The sequence below is a fragment of the Triturus cristatus genome, chromosome 4_1, assembly GCF_964204655.1.
Source record: "Triturus cristatus chromosome 4_1, aTriCri1.1, whole genome shotgun sequence".
Taxonomy (NCBI): domain Eukaryota; kingdom Metazoa; phylum Chordata; class Amphibia; order Caudata; family Salamandridae; genus Triturus; species Triturus cristatus.
The window spans coordinates 1,105,012,801-1,105,035,521 of NC_140585.1; the positions used below are offsets into that span (position 1 = coordinate 1,105,012,801).

The 22,721-nt window shown below is 43.7% G+C and overlaps 1 protein-coding gene across 1 annotated transcript in view; it reads left to right on the forward strand.

Moving 5' to 3' along the window:
• The window catches only part of LRRK2 (leucine rich repeat kinase 2), a 1,602,077-nt gene that overhangs the window by 832,447 nt on the left and 746,909 nt on the right, over positions 1-22,721 (forward strand). The window contains exon 31 of the mRNA XM_085654107.1: positions 15,711-15,929. Coding sequence (XP_085510233.1) covers positions 15,711-15,929 — 219 coding nt within the window. The remainder of the gene's footprint in view (positions 1-15,710; positions 15,930-22,721) is intronic.

Below are 22,721 nucleotides of genomic sequence, written 5' to 3' on the forward strand. Positions count from 1 at the left end.
TGCAGAGGGATGAACCTGGAGGCTGTAGCTGATGAGATTTCCAGGAGGCTGGATACCCCTTTACCGAAGCACCACAGAACAGGATTTGCCGCTGTGGTGAAGAAAGTAGCAGAAACTTCCATGAAGTCAGGCTATGTACCTTGGTTGGATAGATGGACAGGTTGTTCCTGGTCTCCTCTTGGTTCTTAAAGCAGTTTTTAGCCCAAAAAAATGTGTAAGTCTCAAGTTTTGGATTTTTGCTATCTCTGTACTTTTATCATCATCGCCAAGGATCCAGGACTGGAGGGACACCACTTTGGCGGTTAGGACTCACTGAGGCTGCGTCCAGGTATGGTTTCAAGATGGTTGGATTATTTTCTGCCCCAGAGGCTCTGATTAAGAGGCCAACCAACTAGCCTCTGGAGTCACTCAGGTAGTCCTGGGTTCTGCAGTAGAACAGAGTTCAAATAGCAGTTCTCGTCTCTATGATGTCTAGGCAGACTTCAGGCAGCAAATCAATTCTTCCAGGTGCAGCAGGGCAGTCTTCTGAACTACACAACAGGCCACAGAAGCAGGGAATCCTCTGAGAGTCCTTCCAAAAGTTCTGAAAGTGAACTGAAGAGAGGGTCTGAGGATCATATTTTAATACCTGGTGCCCTTTTGGATGTAGGATAAGTTTCTAGAGAATTCCCTTTGAAGTGCTTGAGGTTTTCCGACTCCTCTGCCCTGGTTCTAAGTTGGCTGCATGAACACTGCAGGGGTGACAACTCCTTTATGTAAAGGCAGAGTACAGCCTATTCAGTTGTAAGTGCGGCTGTGCCCAATTCTGCCCCCCCATCTTGCCAGTTAATGGCACATCCAGGCACTCTAAGCCCTCTTTTGTGTGGCTGTCTGTGAGGAATTAACAAAGTCCAACAGTTGGCTACGCCCAGTCATGTGACCCAGCAACAGGCTGCAGGCTCCATATAGGCCCAGAAAATGCCAACTTTCTAAAAGTGTCATTTTTCAAAATTGTAAGTTAAAATCCAACTGTACCATTAAAGACAATCATTATTTACAATTCCTCAGACACCAAACACGACATGTTTACCTGTTCTCAATCAAACATTAGTACTTGTTAATTGTAATAAGGCAACCAAATGTTATCCTACGGGAGAGGTAGGCCTCACAGTAGTGAAAAACACATTTAGGAGTTTTTCACTACCAGGAGATGTAAAACTTAAAAGGACATGCCCAACCTTTTATTTACAATGCGGCCTGTCTAAGGGCTACCTAGGGCCTAACTTAGGGGTGACTTTTATGCAAAAAAAGGGGAGTTTAAGGCATGGCAAAGGGGTTATATTGCCAAGTCGAATTGGCATTTTAAAATTGTATGCAGGCTGCAATGTCAGGCCTAGTACATGTATCTGATAGAGACATGTTTTAAGGGGCTACTTAAGTGGGTGGTACAATAATGCTGCAATACAACTAGCAGTAGTTAATTTATAGTACCTGGACATACGGTATACCGCTCTACTAGGGACATATATTTAAATTAAATGTGCCAATCAGGTGTAAGCCAATTTTACCATGTTTAAAGAAGAGCGCATAAGCACTTCAGCATTGGTTAGCAGTGGTAAAGCGCATAAAGTCCTAAAGCTACCAAAACAAATTCAGCAGCATAGGAATGTAAAGTCAAAAAGTGGGGTGATGGTCACCCTAAGATTGACAAGTCTAAAGCTGGTTGTGAAAATTCTGAAATATGAGTCTCCTGGGTCCCTACTATTGTACTCCTGTCTTCTGGGGCCGTCTCTCCCATGGATCCGACCTCCTGAGTCGATTGCCTGCACTTTGACTGACACCCCACTAGCATCCAGACAAGTGGCCAAGGTCCCGGGGCTCGCTGTCTGTTCCCGGAGTTCACTATCCTGGTGCTGTCAACCATTCAAGCAGGTAGACAGCTAAAGACTTTGTCGTATTGTCTCCTGATGTTCTTGACTCGATCTGGTATCCCTGCTCCTGTTGAAGACAGAGGAGCTCGCAAGGCATGCTGTCACCTCAAAGGAAAATGCATCATCAATCATCAAAAAGTGTCCCAAGGATGTCTACTGCAGCCTATATATCACCTCACCTTCTGCTCTGTTGCGAGGAGATCAGCCTGCAATTTCTCTTTGGCCTTTCTCCATGTCCGATTCCTAGCCACCACTTAGCCTAGAACTCTATCACATCTGCACTCTTATCAGAGCAACGATGAAACAATACGCGGCTCCATAAGACTAATCTCCTCCCCCACAAACCGGATGCTGAAGACCCTCCTTACCCAGTAATACTAGCAACGACCCCTTCTAACCTACATAAATACCAAGGGGCATATTATCGCAGTTTTCTGCTGCTAAAGTGGTGATAATTTTAACGCCGTGCTTGATAATATGCCCCTACATTTTTCTCTGTAAAACTTTAATAAAAAGTAAATCAGTATATCATATATCGTTGCAACATCTCACAAGTTAAAATGTTATTGCTTAAAAGGACTAAACGCAAATCTCTTGTACGACACATTCACTGTGCTAAGTTTGAGGAACAGAAGAGCACATTAGAAAAGGAATTGGTTTTGATCTTTCGTCTTTTCTGATAGATTCCTACAGACTAGCTCAAATAGATGACAGAAGTAATGTCTTGTATGTTTTCTCTCTTTTAGATTGTTTCCACATAACCTTTGCATATTTTACAAGAGATTTGTGTGTAGTCCTTTTATGTTATGACATTTTAACTTGTAAGATTTTGTAATAATGTATGATATCCTGATTGACTTTTTATTAAAGTTTTGAGGTGCAAAGTTTAAGCTACGTTGGTAGCATCTGACTCATTCAAGATTGCAGTTATGAGTGCTTGAGGGGTGGATTCCTGTATGTAGAGGTGATATAAGAGCAGCGGTTGTCAAAGGGAATTATTTACGACCGGAAAGTCCTTTACGGAGCCCTGTCCCTTTGGATTGTGGGGCCCCTCTCATTGCATTTTTTTACTATACTATCTGCACAGACTAAGCTTTTATGTAGTCCTCTATACTGTGCTTGTACATAGAATATATATTTCTACATATAAACTATTATGCCTACTGTTAGAAATCTTTATTTCTTTAGTAACAGTTCTGTATCACCTGTATATGTTCGGATGCATACATGTAATATTTTCACTAGATAGTACCCTTTATTACCTCCTCGTCTATTGTCACCCTACCCATCATTACAGGAATATGGGGAGTACCACTCCCTAGACAGATACCCATTTGTCACGAAGTTTAGAAGGTAAATTCTATCAGAATATAACCTCACCTCTCTAAGTAAGGGTCACAAAGACATCCTGTTTTGTTTGGGTAGCAGGTCAGGCATCCCAGTCCTGTGATTTGCAGGACTGCTATTCTATATATGTCATAACTCTCTTTAAATTATCCATGATTGAATGCTGGGCACAGGTCATCGCTGTGATAAAGAAGCTGTTTTTCAGGCCTCTGCAGAGCTTTGGTACATTTTCTGGACTTCTCTCAGGGACACAGCCTACAAAGTTGTTTTCCAAACCCTGTGGCTCTAAGGACCTAGTCAATGTACCAACATTAGACAGAGAACTTGTTGCACTGTGTACATTCCACAACCCACTGAGCTTTACTTGAGTGAGGTGCATTTTAGGTAATGATCAGTCATGTAAAATTTCACAGGAATAATTAGTGGAACACAAATTCTCATGAATTAGTATGCTGAAGAGAACTAGGAAGCTATCCATATTTGTTAAAGATTGAAATCAATATCCTATGCTAGTGCCCACATTGTGAATCATAAGCAAGATAGTGGCAATGATACTTGTCAGAAGTAAGACCAATAGAACATTTTGCAGCATTATGACAGTATTATAGGCCCTTTTCAGGTTGAGCATTCCAGACCACTTGTATATACTTTAGTAAATACTTCTCTTGGACTTAAAGCCATTCCCCGGCTTTTCATTTGTTTATTACAGTGTCCTTTAAAACTCCTTGCTTGCTAGTGGTCAGTCCTGCCTCGTTGCCCCTCCTTTTTCTCTTTCATTCCTCCCATGAAGCAGGAACCAATCATTAGGCTTTGTTTATTGATCTGTTCTTTGGGGGACTATTTTTTTCTTGGTCTTAACTTTTCAGGCAAAAGCACTCACTAATTTCTGAAAAATGAGTGTAAAAGGAAAAAAGGTAACTATGTTGTTCCTGCTTACATTTCACATGCTTTATTTAACCTTGCATTCCCTATGAGTGTTTGCTTTTTCTAGGAGGTTACGTTTCTTTAGGCACCATATTGCTCTTGCCTAGTGCGTAATTTGAATTGAGTCACATCCATGTGTTTATAGCGGGGCAGTGCAGTGCAAGTTTCTCTCAGTGGGGCAGTACGGTGTTCAGTGGGGGAGAAGATGTGGCACTATGGTCAGAGCTGCTGAATTTGGAACTGGGGAATAAACATGTGTATTCATTGGTTAGATTAAATAATTAAATAACGTAATAAGCTGTAACCGGTTAGTGAAATGGGAAACAAATACTAAAAATTGGAATATTTTGCTCTTTCTGCCACACCTCTGACTCCACCCACTGACCCAATCCACAGGTTATTCTTGCCCTCTGATTCTCCGCCCACAGTTCCTCTACTTTTTTTGCCCCACTTCGACCACTTGTCCAAACGCACCTTTAGCTGAACTCAGGCCCGGTTCTAGCGGGTGGGCCGGGCCGGGCCCACCCAAACATGAACCTTGGCCCTCGCACCGACGTCAAGAAGGCCAACAGAAAATGGGCACTATAATTTAAAACGTTCCAGTGAACGTCATTTTTCTTCTTCTTCTAGGAGTTGGGTGATTGGGCCTGGGCTGTTTCTCACAGGCACCCCCAATCACTCATCTCCTTTTAGAAAGGTGGGCTGTGTCACTGCCCACGCGTGCAGGTAGAATAGGGGAATGGCGAAGGGGACAAATCCTTTATTTGGCACCAGGTGACCTTTGCGTGCTGCATGGATATTTCCTTCTTTTCAGCTCTGGAGAAAAGGAGTTTGTTTATCCTAATTCACCTTTCCTGACACCTTCAGCTGCTTATCAGATCGGGCTGTGAGACAGATTTCCAACAGAGCAGGTAAGAGAATGTGTGGCTATTCCGTTTTTTTCTTAAATCTACAAAGGCCCAGTAAGAGCCATACTTCCTGTATGCTTTGAGAATGTGTGGCTATTTGTTCATATGTTTAAAATCTGTGAGGGCCCAGCAAGATACATGCTTTGTGTATGCTGTGTATATTTCATTTAAATCCTTTGTATGCTTTTAATGACTGGCTCTGCCACAAATACAAGACAACAGTAAAAATGTCCAGATACCTCTGGTGATTAATGATCCTGTTGGTGAGCAATCTTTTATCTGTTTGTAGTTTTGAAATGCAGATAAACTGTAGTTTATGTGGATAACTCAGTGGGTTACTACCTGTGTTACAGAGATTCTTGTGTTCCTTGCAGTTCAGAAGTTACAGTCCTAACATAGGACAGTGACCAATGAACTGTCATCAAAGAGCTCCATACAAACCTGAATGGTATAATTAGAATTTCTGTTTTTGTGTGTTGCGATATAGTTAGCATTCCCCAGTCTTTCATTATTCTAATGTTGCTATAAAGAGTTTGTTTGGGCAGATATGAATTTTAATCAGTAAAGCCAACCCCCCCCCCCCCACAACCACTGGTGTATGCTTTAAATTCTGTGTTTGTGCTTCTCCAGCCCTAACCCCGCTAAAACATACAGCCCACCGGTATGGATGACTTGTGATTCCTACACCTGGTAATTCTCATTGGCGTATGTGACATTCCCTATAGGCTTGTTTACATACTTGTATGATTTATTGGCTCTGCATAATGTATGCGTGATATAAAGTACTGTAAAACCCTACACTACGAGTAGCGCTATGCAACAAATGAAAAGCAACAAATGAGGGCATCCAAGGAGGAAGTCAATAAGGGGGAGTCTTATGGAGAGATGAGGGGCACTGTTGGAGGGTGGCAGTGAGGGCATCCGAGGATGAGGTCAGGGGGGCTAGGAAGAAATGAGGGGCACTGGTGGAGGGTGGTAGTGAGGGCATCTGAGGAGGAGGTCATGAGGGGAGGGGAGGGGCTGTGGAGAGATGAGGGGCACTGATGGAGGGTGGTTGTGTGTGAGTCTGAGGAGGCGGTCATGTGGGGGAGAGGCTACGGAGAGATGAGGGGCGCTGTTGGTGGGTGCTAGTGAAGGAATCCGAGGAGATCATGGGGATGGGCTATGGAACGATGAGAGGCACTAGTGGAGGATGGCAATGAGAGTAGACAAACTGTGACATTTGGCAGCAGAAATTTTAAAGTGCTATCGATAAAGTGCAACAGGTCTTGCGGGTTCTCAGAGCAGCCAGTAAAAAGGAAGCTAATACAGAGCAAACCAGTGGGATATCTAAGGAATAAAATAACGTGAGGGCTGCCGCTACTGTTCTTATGAAGAATTTCCTTAAAAGCGGAATTATAAAAGTTTTCCTCTCTTTCCCATAATGTGTGCAAAAAAGAAGGATATGTGATGTTGATTGAACTGACTTGTTGTCAGAAGTGCAAGAGGATAAATTCCTAGGGGCAAACTGATTGTTCAGGTAACCAAGCGTAAACGGAATTAGGTTCAATCTGAACCTTGTCAAACTTAATCGGTGCTGGTTGTTTGTCACTATTTGGAAATAAGAGAAATAATGATTTGAGATCTGTGGTAAAGACTCATAAAGCATAATCGATTCCTTCCCTTCGTGATTATTACACCTGTCCTGTGTAGCTTGTTTTTAAAAAGATAGCCTTTAATCTTGATCCAGGGAAATGTTTACAAAGAGGGGGTGAATCAAACAGGAACCCAAGACCCAGCAAGGTAAGATTGTCTCTGATATAGGTTACCCCACGGGATTTTGTAGGCATAATCCAAGGATGGGTTATCTTTGATAATTTTTTGATTTAGGCCCACAGTTTCCCTTTTCCAAATAGATAACCAGAGAGCAAGTGGGGCTAATCTAATCACTTCAGAGATATATGGAATGCCTGCTTCTTTATGGGCTATAAAATTACTAGTTGATTGAGGAATTGACAGTAATCTTTTAATGAATTTATCTTCCTGTTTTTGCAAAATGGTTACGTCAGTAATTCCCCAAATTGCTGCTCCATAGGAGGCCATTGTAAGTGTTTTAGCCTTATAAATTGTAAGGATTTCCAGTATGGGCTTATGGCCTAGTTTTTTAGAGAACCGAAATAATGCAGCAATGGTTTGCGTCATTGAATTAGCCCTATTTTGCAGCATCTCCAAGAACGTATTGCGTCGTACATCTTTATAGCATCTGATTGAGAGCCAGATAATTTCCACTTCGCACCCAAATAATGTTTTGTAACACAATCCAAAATGTCTACCTTGTTTCTAAGGGCTTACTACCTACAGTTGCCTCAGTTTAATGTAAACACTACCTTTCCCAGATGTCCATCATTTTCGCAAGTTATGTAATGTTATGTTATAAGTTCTTATAAAGACTGACAGGAGTATGCAGGGAAAGATTTCACCTAGAGGTTAGAGAAAAGCCACGTTTTGATAATTTTTCTGAAAGCCCAATGGTCTTGCGAGCCCCGAGCAGCAAGAGGAATAGAATTCCATAGGACGGGTGCCATAACCCTGAAAAAGCGCCCCCCCTGCTCTTAACCTGCGCACCCAGGGACACAGGCCAGATGCAGATCCACGGAACACAGGGCTTGAGCCGGAACATACGGCAAGCACAGCCCTTCAAAATTTGCGGACCTTGGTCATGCAAGATCTTGTGTGTAGTACAGAGAGTCCTAAAATAGACTCTCTGTTCCATCGGCATCCAGTGAAGTCGGCAAAGAAGGTCTGAGGCATGGTAATGCTTAGGTAGTGCAAAAAGCATACGGACAGCCGCGTTCTGTACCCGTTGAAGTCTTTTGGTCACGGCTATATTCACGCTGTGTAAGGGCCCATTACAGTAGTCTAATCAGGACTGTGCAGTAGATTGGACAATCATTTGTCGGATGGATGTGTCAAAGAATCCCAGAATGAGTTTCAGGCTATGTAGGAGACGGAAGCAGGTGCCTGCCACTGTTTTGGCTTGACTCTCAAATGAGAGGGCACTATCCATCAGAACTCCTAAGTTCTTTACTACGGTTTTCGGTTGGGGAGGGGTAACCAGGGTCGCAGGCCACAATTGGTTGCCCCAATAGATGGGCATCACGGCCCACAAAGAGCACCTCTGACTTTGTGGAGTTCAATTGCAGGTAGTTATTCACCATCCAGTTAGAGATGGCCATAAGGTCATCCTGAAATTTTGCTTGGTCCTGTTTGGAGTTATTGGAGAAAGTGAATATCAGTTGGATATCATCGGCGTATGATAACATGTCGATGTTCCGTCCTTTGGCCAACAGGGACGGGGGCGGATGTAAACATTAAATAGAGTAGGGCTCAGGGCAGGACCCTGTGGAACGCCACATCCAAGAGGGTGGTCACTGGAAAGAAAAGGGGGAGCAGAGACCTGAAAGGATCAATCGGTCAGAAAAGACCCAAACCAGGCCAGGACCTTGTCCTTGACCCCGATCTCCTCTAACCGATGTAGCAGGATCCTATGGGAGACCGTGTCAAAGGCCGCACTGAGGTCCAACAAAATCTATGCCAAGGTTTTGCCCTCATCCAGTGTGGCACTTAGCTGCTCTGTGACTGCAAGTAGTGCAGATTCAGTGCTATTTCTAGGCCAAAAGCCATTTTGTGACCTATCCAGGATCGCATTTGCTTCCAAGTATTTAGTCAAAGCGGTGTTGACATAGGACTCCATGATTTTAGCCAGGTATGGGAGCAGGGATATTGGGCGGAAGTTCTCTGGCAGAGACGTATCTAGTGTTGTTTTTTTAGTAGGGGAATAACTTTGGCATTTTTCCAAGACTTAGGGATCACCGCCGCTGAGAGTGACCGGTTAATCAGCTCCCGGTCCTCCGTCAGGAGGCAGTCGTGAAATTTCCTGGAAAATTTTGTTTTTCAAAGATCATCAGGAGAGCTTGATTTTACCTTGCCCAACAGAACGTTCATGTCTTTAGGGGACATGGGAGGAAGGTCCTGTAGGGATTGAGGTATGGCTACCAAAGTAGAATTCTCCCAAAGTTCGGAGGCAGCTGCTCGTCGTGATCATGTTAGCATAGAACATGGCCTTGGTCTTCCGGACCAATTTATGGTATGCTTTGACTGCATTCCTATAGATAATTTCTGCTGTGAGATCATATGCACTTCTCCAGGACCGTTCTAGGATTTTGCATTTTTTCTTTTCCGCTATCAGGGCCTCATCATACCAAGCGTCGTTTTAGTCGGAATACAGTGATCTAGTGCTTTATTGACCCATCGTCTAAACGCAACATCTGCTGCCTCTAAGTCTGTGGGCCATTGTGGGCGATGTGAGTTTAGAGTGGCTCTGAAAATTGTCGAGTCCAATTTATGCCATGGGCGCATCATTGAAGACTGACGGGGGGATTGCAGTGAGGGCCTTGTAAACAGAGGCGCAGAGAGATGAGGAAGTGATCCGTCCAGAGCATAGAGAGTGGCGGGTTGGCCTCCATAGTCTGGAGATTCGAGAATACAGGATCAAGTAGATGACCTGCTACATGTGTTGGTCTCACCACCATCTGTGTTAACCGACAGGCATCCATATCTCCCAGGAAATTGATAATCTCCTGGGAATCTTGGCATTCCAGGTGTAGGTTAAGGTCCCCTATGATACTAAAGTTGGCTGCTTCTAGTATGAGTGTAGAAGCAGTATTAGCTGGGGCTTCTTAAAAGGCTTTTGAAGGACCTGGTGGGCGGTAGATAAGCAGCCCAGAGATGGTAAAATTGTGAGTCAGCGCAAATTTAAAAAAGGCACTTTCAGAGTCAGGGATGGTCTGTGGTGTGAGGGTGCAGGAAAATGCTGATTTAAATATAATAGCTAACCCTCCCCCTCTCCCGACTGTCCTATTCTGGGCGCACATCATGTAGCCTGTGGGTAGGACCAAAGCAGGGATGGCCACAGAGTCAATAGTGAGTCACTAGGAAAAATAAAGATATCTGGTGTGGATTCCTTCAGAAGATCTGATGCCTCTGCATGATGTTTAAAAAGAGATCTACAATTGAGGCTGCATATAGTGAAATATTTCAGCCCTGAGGCCGGAGGGGACAGCCGTGAGCACATATCCGCCCTAAACCTACATCTGTTGCACTGCTGGTGTTGAGAGTCAGGATGTCAGTTATGTTGTGCACAGGGGGCTTTAGATTTTAATGCGAGTAGATATTCTTGTGTGTAGATTTGCCTACGGGATGTCCCAGAGCCAGGGGTCCTGGTGTCTGGCGACGTCCAGGTGCGGACGGACGCACTCAGACGGGCTTGCCTTTGGCGCGTCTTCGGCACAAGTCCCGACATCAGTTCAACATCACAAATATGGCGAATCACATAATATTCCTGTGCCTAACATAACTAGAGTTGGGTACATCAGCAACCAGGGTTTCCAAATTGGGCTATTTCCCGCATAAATGGGCAACATTTTTCCCATTTGTGCAAGAAAAAACTCACCTGGCGGGTAACAGATTTTTGGGCTGGTTTGTCCCCTGTGTGCGTCATTTTACCACTTTACGCGCACAACTGAGCAGACGTGGACGGATGAAGATGTCCCCTTCAAATTGTACTCAATTCACTTGATTGCCCTGATGTCTTCAGAGTAATTCTTACTATTGATTGGTGAGGACATTGTTTAGAGTTTTGATGCAGACCACAATCCATGGATGTGAGTCGTAGGTGTCGGCTGACACCTCCCTGAATATGACCTCAAGTTGGATGCCCATATATTAGGACCCCAAATCGTTGGCTGTCACTTGTTCCTTCCCCCCCTGTCCTGATGAAGACCCGCTTCTGATGCCTAAGAAGCTGCACAATTGTCAAGGGTCAAAACGTTGACGTTACAGTTACAATTACTCCACGCAATTTCCCAAACCCGAACATTAAATCATAACTTCTGTTGGGACTTATGCATTGAGTCCTGGACTTCGGATGATAAATATCCCCCTGTGTCATGTATATGTTATTTATGTCACTTTTGTACAGCACTATGTCACGTATCACTACTAGTCACTAACTGTACACTACAGTTAATTGTTTCTTCGCCGTATGTTTTGTGACAGCCATTTCATTGATGAATGCAAAGTAAAGAAATTGATTTATTTTAATATATAAGTTGTTCTTCTTTATGTGACGCCTGGTTATAAGACTAATGCATTTTCCTTCATGTATTTAATACATTGTACAAATGATTTAAGCTACCCGACAGAACCACTTTTTCTTTAGTATTTTACCAGATGAGGCGGAGCCTCGCTGACTCTGGTTACAAAGTGCACTCAGTGTGCACACTGCCCTCTGAGGCTGAAGTCAGCTACCTTCCTTGGTCTGTTTGCCTGCCTTAGGCAGGCTCAAAGCCCTCTTCTCTCCCAGCCCACCGCCTTACAGATCCCAAACTCTGAGGCAGCAGCAGCCTATCACGGTGAGCCCATACAATAATGACATAAGTAGTTACATTAAGTTGTGAGGGCATGTCATGCGCCTTAATGTAACTACTTATGTTATTATTGGCACCATCCCCCAGTGGTGTTTGGTGGCAGGGCCTTCATTCTCATTCAGTGCGTGAAAACGCTATGAATGACAGCCCTGTTTGAGAGAGACAGCTGGTAAAGGTGACTGGATCCTGAGAGCAAGAGGCTCAAGGTAGTAGGCTGTAGGTGTTGGTGTGCAAAGTTCTACCACAGTAAACAGGTACCTAATGTGACCACAGCATGATGCTAGTTTGATGACTTTACCTGACACATACTGGGTTCAGAATGGAGGGTTTCTAGAGCTTGAAAATAATTTGAATTACTAGGAGATGTTGAGAAAGTCCCAGTAGCTAGTTTCTTGGAGTCATTTTGACCAATCCCCCTTTTATATGTAGTTGCTTCACCAATAGTCCTATCGTGCTCAGGCTCATAAAGTTATTTTCAACATGGCATCACCTTCCAGGAGGCAGCACTTCGTAGCTCTACAGCACCCAGAGTGATTGGAGCAAATGCATCAAGAAGGTGTGCTACTCTCAGGAAAATGATCCAAATAGTCTGTAGGTCCAAATTCAGAAGGTTAACCCACCCTGTTCTTAAAACATGAGATGGAGGCTACCATGCAAGGCTGAGCTGAAGCAATCTTTTTCACATATCCCTGGCAACTTGTCTGAAAATCTACCTGGGGACCAAGAATGTTAACAGGAGACAACACAGCAGGGCACTGGTCTGGTCCACTGCACTTCGCTGCAGGTGAGAATTCTTTTCGACACATTATGTGCCTGAATTTTGTGATGAAATGTATCATTCATCCTTGTTAATAGTTCTAATCAGCTGATAAAGGGGTTGCTTAAGATCTTGGTATACAGCACATAAAATATTGAGCATCAATATACCTGCATTCCCCTTCTCTGCATTGTTTGCCCCAGAGGGAGAGCAGTCTACCACCACTGTCCCCTTGCCCCAAGGCACACCATCCACTCCTAATTTGTTTTTGTACTTGTATGCCGGACATTCAAATAGTTTTGCGTCTGCTGTACTGTTTGAATTCATCCTCTGATGGACTTTTTCTGCTTTGGCCAAGGATTCCTGTATTAGATAGCATCAATGTTTAACTTGTTTTCCATGTTTTATACTGTTCAGGTCTTCTCCGTGATAAAACATTGCCCTTTGTTTTTTATCTTGAGTACAACACTCAATGGCTTGCAGGTGCTGATTCTCTTTCTTTTTTTAATACCACACATTTATTTGGAACTATACAGAATACAAACTTAAGTACCAATCAGTACCAATCAGCCATCTTGAAGATATAAATAAACGTTTTCAAATAATATGCCAAAATGTAAGTGCACACACCAGCAGCTAAATATATATGTGATTTCTTAGAAAAGATTTGGAGCTTAAATTGTTGCCTGTAAAACCAGTAGACTTGGGTTTTAATCCCGACTCGCTCATTTGACTACATTATGTAATCTTGGGGAAATCCGGTAATATTCATTAATGTGAATCCTATCTGAATAGTCTGAAGAAGATGCAGAATAAAATGAATCACTCCACTCAACTGCATACTTTGTGGCATACCTAGATGTTTAGTGCAACAAACAACACCACGCATTTTCACACCACACAATTCACCGCCACCCAACATAATTACACTCCACTTAAAACCACTCAACACAACATGATTCAACTTCACATAATTACACTCTACTCAATACTAAATAAATACATCCCACATAAAGCCACTCTATGCCACATAGCAACAATCCACATAAATACGCTCCACACCATGCTACATAATTCCAATTAGCATAATTTCACTCAACGCCATACAGTTCCATGCCACACAATTCAACTCCACATATTTCCATTCCACACCACAAAATTCAACAAATCACGTAATTCAAGTCAACAAGACAATGACACAACACACCACATACATCCAATCCACATCACAGAATTACACATCATGCTACAAAATTCAACAGCACACCACATAAATAAACTTCACTACATACCACTCCATAACACAAAATACCAATCTACATAATTACACTCCATGACACACAATCCTACAGCACATAATTCCAGTATACTCAATACCACATAATTACTATCCACATAATTCCACTGCACACCATGCCACATAACTTCACTACACAAATCCACTCCACACCACACTAGACCACCCCACACAATTCCACAACTAACGTTTCCAATCCAACCCGCATAATTCCACTCCACACCACTTACATCCATTGCACTCCATAACACATGGGTAAAATACATTGTCATTTACTACGCCAGTAGCTCCAACTCTCACAAAAGAGAGAAATATCGGCTTTGCGAATGCTTGTTACAATATCCCCAACGTCTCCTTTCCCTAGATTAACTATGCTAAATTTAGCACCAAAAGGGTCATTGCCACGTTTCATAGATTGTTCACACCTGCATATCTATTATGGACAATGGAGGTAGTGTTCAGTAAAGAAACAGCAGCTGCTGTTTTTGTGTCTGCATCTCCGCCTCTGTGATTTCAAGTCATCAGACAAGACAAGCGGAGGACTCGATGTGCCTTCTTCATAGTTTTCGACAAGGAAAGGTATTTAGGGCTACTGAATGACCCTTAGTCTTGAATCTCTGGATCATAGTTCCACTCTATTTAATAATGCTTTGCTCCAGTTTATATGCTCTGTCTAAACTTTGCTGAACATTCACAAAATAAACCATTAGTGTTCTGTGAAACATTGCTTGTTGATTAATCACATTAACTGAGAAACTAAGATGTTATTTTCTACAGAACCTTTGTCATTATTTAAAAATAACTCGAAACGTAATTCAAACCTAAATATGAATATGTTCGCATTCCAATGATTTATGACATTAAGTGTTGTGCGTTTATATTTTTAACATGCATCTAAATAAACAAACATGTATAATTAAAATGGGGATAACTAAAATTGAACATAGATGAACATTATAACAACTAGAGCTTAATGTAAAAATTAAAGTGTGTTTGCATGCAGATCAAAACCTGGAGGAAAACATAGACAGGATACCTAGCATATTCACAAAGCACATAGGCCATTGGTTCAAGTTACAAGTAAATTGGATATACCTCACCAGTAGGAATGATGTTACTGTGCACATTCCTAAGTGTGGACTGAAGCTCCCAAATGACTCAACACAGATCACTCAGACATGATATCATGTTCAGCAAGCACAAGGGATGCTCATAAACCGAAAACATAGCCTAACAACCTTCAATGTAAGGACAATGAACTCTTCCACTCTGATCCCTAAGAATGAAACACAGCAAGAAGCATTGCCAGCAATTGACCAATAATAGATAAATCATAGTATTCATATTCTATCTCATGAAATTTCCGCCCACAAAGAACCTCGGAGGTCATCTCAGGGCAGCTAGTTATGTATCCTGTGGGTATTTGTCGCAAGATGACAGTTGCACAGGCTTGGCATAATGCCTGCAGTGGCATAACTATTGGTAGTTATTTTTTATAACATTACCATTGCTATCTCGGTTCTCAGTCTGTATCATTCGATTGGTGAAAACTATCCGTATCCATTCAAGCACTCACTCAGCCATTCGTGCACTCACTTTACTCAGTTATGTATCCTGAGACTCACTCATTCATCCATCCTCACATACAGTTGACTCTCCAACCATTGAATTTCTCACAGCCTCCTTCTCACCCATCCACACAACCATCCACATAAACTCCTCATTCAATGAATAAGCACTTTCAATCACAACATAGTCAAGTTGCTAGTTTGTGCTCAGCCATTTTTTAAAGTGTCTCCAGTCAGACATAAAAATCAGGAGTGGGTGATAAAATGTGCTGGGTGCAATCAAGTGTCCTGTTGGTGCAGGTAATTCTTTCAATTTTAATTTACCATAGTTGTCGTGAAGTAAATCTAATGATAGCATAACAGAATCCTTGTACAATTGGTTAGTGAGAAATTGGTCCTTTTGTCTTGCTAATACAATTCTTGCAATGCACAGCATCTGGTGACTTGTCAGATATCACAACCATTATTGCTAACTCATTTGATTGTTCAAGAAGCCATCATTTGCTAATGTATTTTTTAATTCTTTTTACAGGCTCGAGCTTCAGTGTCCCCAGTTATCCTTGTTGGTACCCATTTGGATGTTTCTGATGAGAAATGTCGTAAAGCCTGCCAAATTAAAATTAGCAAAGAGCTGTTCAATCAACGTGGATTTCCAGTGATCCAGGAATATCATTTTGTAAATGCATCTGAAGAGTCTGATTCTTTGAAAAACTTGAGAAAAACCATCATATCCAAAAGTCTGCAATTTAAAGTAAATACACATCATTAATACTTTACAGTAGAACTGTACAAGAATTGCATATTAAATGAAAACACCCATTCTGACGGAGACTTACAGCCTCAGATTCCTTACCTTAAAATATCCCAGGTGTTAGGCTGGATCCGGAAACCTTTGCTCAAACAATACCCGTGTGCGCCGGTAGGTGGCACTGATTGGCTCCATGTGACGTTGTCTGAGGCGTCTGTGCTGGAAGTGACATACACTGCACCCTATATAGGCCCCACCTCTGTGCTCTGAGATCAGTTATTTTCTTTCCACCCCAGCTTGTGCAGATCTGTGAAGAGAACTACCCATGTTGTCGACAATTTTTGGTGTGTAGGTTTTTCCCTTGATATCGTAGAAAACTTCTGGATTCAAACTGTGCTGCGCCTGCCACTGTACCATGTCGGTGACGGATCCACACTTAATTGTCACTGGTGCCTGTAACCCAACCACGACTTCTCGTCGTTCTCCGATTGCCGGGCCATGGCTCCAAAGGCTTTGAGGGAGTGAGCCTAAAAGCTGCTTGCTGCCCAGTGTTCAACACCACGTCACTCGCCTGGGCGGTCTAGTTCCTGGTCTCATTCGAGGGAACGGTCCTGTCGCTGCTTCAAGAGTCCTAGGTCCTCTTCCCCCTGCTCGAAGATGTGGAGTCGGTCAGGTAGGAGGCTTAAGAAAAACGAGAAGTTGAACCATGCTTCCTCTTCTTCCCGTCTGTCCGCCAATGTGACAGAAGAACCTCAACGCTCTAGGCCTCGTTCTGCAGAGCCTGCGCACATCTCGGCTCTGTGCCTCCCTACATTTCCAGGAGCTGGAGCGCTAATGCTCAGCTTTTCCTTTAAGTTTAAAGAGAGATTTAATAAAATCATGAAGGGAAAAACATTCATTGAAATACATTTGAATACAAAATTATATGAAAAAATAAAAAGCACGATCAATAAAAAATAAGGGGAGGGGAGACGGGAGAAGGACTGGAACACAAATGAAACCACACTTCATAATGTCCGATTGCAAGTATCAAGAAAATGTACAAATATGTAATCAAAGAGTAATAAGAAAATGAGAAAAAAACATTGCAAGTAAAAAGAGAATCAAGGGAGTTTAGGTACTTGCATTGCAGGGGAAAGTATAAGGAATCGTTTGGCAGAGTTATCTAGTAATTGGTAACCACAATTCTTGCCATTCCAAAACCAGAGACAGAGGATGCATATAGGCAGTATCTAATCTATGATTATAACAAACTGCATACGACCATGCTTTTGACGATAGCTTGGTTGGTTGCATGGGAACACCCATGCACCACCCATGGTCCCCTCCCTTGTCGCTAAGTAATGCAGAGCAGCGCTATGCGTTGTTTTGCATTACTTTCAAATTATTTTCTAGCTTAAAACAGGTTTTTCACAGGAAAGTAAATAGGTGAAAAAAGATTTTGCGTCGTTTTGTGTCATTTTGTGATGCAAACAAGGTGTTAAATCTTAGTAAATAGAGCCCTCAGTGTAAATGTTTTTTCTTCTGAGACATGCATCCTTTGCCAAGTCTACAGTTCAGACACCAGCATTCTTCTGAGAGAAAAAGTATGTGTCAGACCTACCTTCATTTTTATGGCAAGGACTACAACAAAAAACCTTAAGGGAGTTAAGTTACAGCAAAGTTCGCCATTTTTTGTGGTCTCAACACGACCGACTCGCTGGGCAGCGCATTTTCAAAGAGAGTGGCTGTTCGCCACCATGCCTGGATGTGAACTTCTGGCTTTACGGGGGATATCCAGGCCTCAGTCATGGACATGCCCTTAGAGGGCACCCGTCTCCTCAGAGTTAAGGCAGACATGGCACTGGAGCGCTTTCAAGACTCATGGCTACGGCCAAGTCCTTGGGCCTCTCAGTGGCCATACTGTCACAGTCTGCCTTTTGCCCCTATCACGGCTACAGAAGGGAATTTCAGCCGTGCCGGCCTATCTCTTCCACAAGACCGTGCACGATCTACAACATCCGCGTGGCCGAGGGAGCTGCCCATTCCAATCCCATGGGACAGTTAGCCAGAAATCGGATCAGTTCACCACCCCGACTGTAGCCTCCAATCCCTGCTAGTCTTGCTCTTATTGATCATAGGCAGTTGATGGCATGATTAGCCATCACCTCCACCACTGGCAAACCATTACATCAGACAGGTGGGTCCTCCAGATAGTCCGTAGAGGCTACTCCCTCCCCTTCGAGTCTACCCCGCTCCCCTTCGAGTCTACCCCCCTCCATGCCTCCATCTTATGACTGCTGATGGAGGATCATCCTATTTTTCTTTAGGAGGAAGTCATGGCTCGCATGGCCAATGGAGCCATAGAGAGGGTGCTGGCGCCAGAAGTAGACTGTAGTTGTTATTTCAGCTACTTTCTGGTCCTGAAAAAGGACAAGGGCCTTCACCCTATCCTAGATCTAAGAGCCCTCAACTACTTCCTCAAATAGGAAAAGTTCATGATGCTCACATTAACTCAGGTCTTGTCTGCCCTGGACCCGAGAGACTGGATTGTAGTGTCGGACTTGCAGGACGCCTATTTCCACATTCTCGTCCTGCCTGCTCATCAGCGCTACCTGCAGTTTGTGGTACGCCATGAGCATTTTCAGTTCACTGTGCACCCCTTTGGCCTTACCAGCGCCCCTCGGGTGTTCACCAAGGTGATGGCAGTGATCGCATATCATCTGTGCAGACTAGGATTGTTGACTGGCTGTTGAAGGCTGGTTCACCCTAGGATGTTGCTCACACCTCCCACTTAAATACTACGGTGGACCTCCTGCATTCGCTGGAGTTCACTATCAATGTGCCGAAGACAGACTCCCTCTCAGATGCTCCCTTTCATCTGAGATGTTCTGGACAAAGTGCGGTGTTGAGCTTAACCTGCAGAGTGGCTCTGAGGCTGCTGGGCCTCATGGCCTCCTGCATCCTGTTAGTAGCTCATGCCAGATGGCATATGCGGGCTCTGCAGTGGGACCTGAAGTTCCAGTGGGCGCAGCATCGGGGGAATCTATCCGACATGGTCAGGATCTCATAGGGAACTGGCTGACACACAGTGATTGGTTCACCAGCAGACTTCTCTCCTTTCCCCAACCAGATCTCACAGTGGTGACAGATGTCACTTCTGGGATGTGGCAGCCATCTGGGAAAGTTGGAGATCAGAGGACTCTGTTCTCCGGCGGAATCCAGACTCCAGATCAACTTGCTGGAGCTCCAAGCAACTCGTTTGGCACTGAAAGCCTTCCTTCCTTCCATCAAAGAGAAGCTAGTGCAAGAGTTTACTGGCAACACCACCGCCATATGGTACTACAACAAGCAGGGCTGGGTGAGGTTGTGGACCCTTTGTCAAGAGACCCTGCATCTCTGCACTTGGCTGGAACAGCAGGGCATATCCCTGTTGGTTCAAAACCTGGCAGGCAATGTTCCCTCTAATTTTATTCCTCTGTGTGCGGCAGTGTAAGGTCTCTGTGCGCTACATCCAAGGTTATGTGCGCCAGGAACCCGACCGTGCGTGTGCAGTGACAAATATGGCTTATAGAGGGTGGAGAGCACATGTGCAGTATAGAGAAGATGCCTGATGTGGACAACAATGTACATTGTAGAGATCGGATTTGATGAGTGGAGATGGTGGATAAAAGGTTAGAAAGAGGAATTTTATATGAAGTATAGGCAAGGAAATAGCCTGAAATTTTTTTTTAAAAACACTTCAAACCAAAATTATTATGATACCAAGCAAATGAAGAAGTCATCGGACCCTCCCCAAAAGGGCTTGCTTTTCTCTTGCATCCAAGCATCTATCCATTCATCTATTCATTCTTCCATCCACTCGCTGATAATCACCATTTCACCTTTACATTCCGTCTTCCATTCAGTCTTTCATCCAATATTCAGTCCTTCACCATTCCGTCCATCCATCCACCCATCCACATGCAAATCTATTCATCCATCTTCAAACCTTTCTATCAAACATATCTATCCTTTCATTGGTTCATCAATCCTTTCACTTGCCATCCCCCCTATCATTCATTAATCCTTTCATTAATCCATCCAATCATCCATCCATCCTTTCAGGCTTCCATCCACCCTTTTACTCATTAATCCATCCTTTCACTCCATCCATCCTCACTCTCACTCATTCATTGATCCACCCTTTCACTCGTCTATCCACCCTTTGACCCATCTATCCTTTCATCCATCCATTTACCCTTTCATTCATCTATTCATCCTATCACTCTCTCAGCCACCCATCCATACTTTCACTCCTTTATCCATCCATTCATCCTTTCAGTCATCCAGCAATCTACCCTTTAATCCAGACAGCTATCTACCCTCCCTTTGACTCATCCATACTTTCGTTCACTTATCCATGCATACATCCATCTTTTCATTCATCCATCCATCCACTCAGTCCTTCCATTTATTCTTTCACTCACTCATCCATCATTCATCCAGCCATCTACCCTTTCACTCATCTATCTATCCATCCTTCCTTTACTCATCTATCCTTACCTCCATTCTTTCACTCATTCATCCATGCATTTATCCATCTACTTCTTCACTCACATCCATCCATCCATCATCCATTTACCATTTCACTCATCCATCAATCCATCATCCCTTTCACTCATCCATTGATCCACCCTTTTGTATAGCCATCCATCCCTTGACTCATCCACTCACCCTTCAACCCACTCATCCATTTACACTTACACGCATTCATTCTTTCGCTCACTCATCCACCCTTTTCACTTATCCATCTGTCCACCCTTTCATCCAGTCATATATTCTCCCTTTCACTTTTCCATCCATTATTTCACTCATCCATCCTTACATCTATCCTTTCACTCATCCACACATCCACCAATGCACTCTTTCACTCAGTCCATTCATACATGCACTCATTGATCCATCCATTTATCGTTTAACTCAGAGGCATCCTTTCACTCACTCATACATCCTTTCTCTCATCATCCTTCCAGCCATCCACCCTTTCACTCATCCATCCTTCCTCCCTTTACACATCCATTTTTTTTTTTTGCAGTTTTATATAGCGCAAACTTGACCCGAATCCAATTGGGTATCGGAGCGCTTTACACAGCACCAGTTACGTTACATTAGGACACACATTCATTATTTCTTAGGCACGGGGAGATTAAGTGATTTGCCCAGAATCACAGGATGTTCAGCGTCATTACCGAGACTCGAACCCAGTTCCCCAGGTCCGAGGTCGAGCGCCCTATGCGTTAGGCCAACTCCTCTCCCTTTCATTCCTCCATTCTTACATCCATCCTTTCACTCTTTCACCTATCCATGCTCCCCTTCACTCACCCACCCGTCCACCATTTCACTCCCACCCGTCCACCACTTCACTCGTCCACTCACCTTCCCACCTTTCATCTGCCGAGTTGCAGACAAAAGAGCCCCATCAAAAACCCCATCTTAGCTGCATCTGCTAAAGCAGGGGTTGACAACGGCACTGAATAGGGCACACAATGTTGGTGGAGAGTGCATGTGGTGAGTAGAGAGCGCATGCAGAGAATGAAGACTAAGTGTCTGGAGGATTTACAGTTTGTAGAGTGGACGCAGGGTCGAGCTTGAACAGAAAATAGGCCCAGTCAGAAAAATGAAAGTGGCCCGTTAATCAGCCAGCTAAAAACTTAGCCCACCGTTGTACATCGGGCAGTTTTTAGCTTGTATAGCCATTTGTATAGGTATGGGACCAGCATTCGTTTTTGCTTGCTGCATGCAATTTTTGTGGTACTAACTGGAAAAGCAACAGTAAAACTTGGCCCACCAGAAAACCGGTCCACAAACAGTCCGAAAAATGCCTCACATATTGAACTATCAGTCCAGCTGTTGGTGCAAAACCAGGCCAGTCCGACCATAAGCAAACTTGCTAGAGAAGGCATACAAAGGACGACTATGTGGAAAATAAAGCAGGGGTTCAGGAGGAATAATGCAAGCTGCACTGGGACGAGAGTGGAATGAAGTGTTGAACCCGAGTGGAGAGCTGTAGAAAAGGGTGAAAAACATATTTATGGCTTGAGTGTGGTATGCAAAATGAAAAGATAATGATTATTTTTCCGAGAGAATGTTTACACGCAAAAAAAAGCTCAAGACCGAGAGAGGCATCCTCGCCCATATTTAAAGTGCAAACCTAGTCAATCTCTCACCTTGGGGAGGGGCATTGCTGAATTTCTTTTGTTAAAAGGGCGCAGCTCCGGGGTAGATTTTGTGCCTTTGTGAAAGTAATCATGGTAATTTCAGAGCATGACGGGTGCTGCGATTAACATGAATACTTTTACAAAGGCATACAATCTGCAGCGCAGCCGTGCCCTTTTAACAAAAGAAATACAGCAAGTTTAGGAGGCACTTGCTGTTGAATTTACCTGCCGCTGTGCGCGCTTCACACACCCCACTGAGTGCTCTAGGCGAGATAGGAGCGCTGGCGCGCATGCGTGCCCCTTACAGGGAACAGTGCTGGCAGGTTCACGGAATGTCAGGGTGGACGAACTCAGCAGTAGATGCCTAGCAGATCACTAATGGCATCTCCATATGGAGGTGGCGCAAGATCTCTTTCAGCAGTTGGTAAAGCCTTGGTTAGATCTGTTCACTTCAGCTGAGAATGTGCACTGTCAGCAGTTTGTGCACTGGAGTTTCCAAGGTGTCTCTCGCTCGGAGATGCTGTTCATCGCGAGTGGAGCTCGGGCCTTCTGCATGCCTTACCACCCATACCACTCCTGCCCAGAGTTCTCAAGAAGATCAGGAATGACCAGGCCC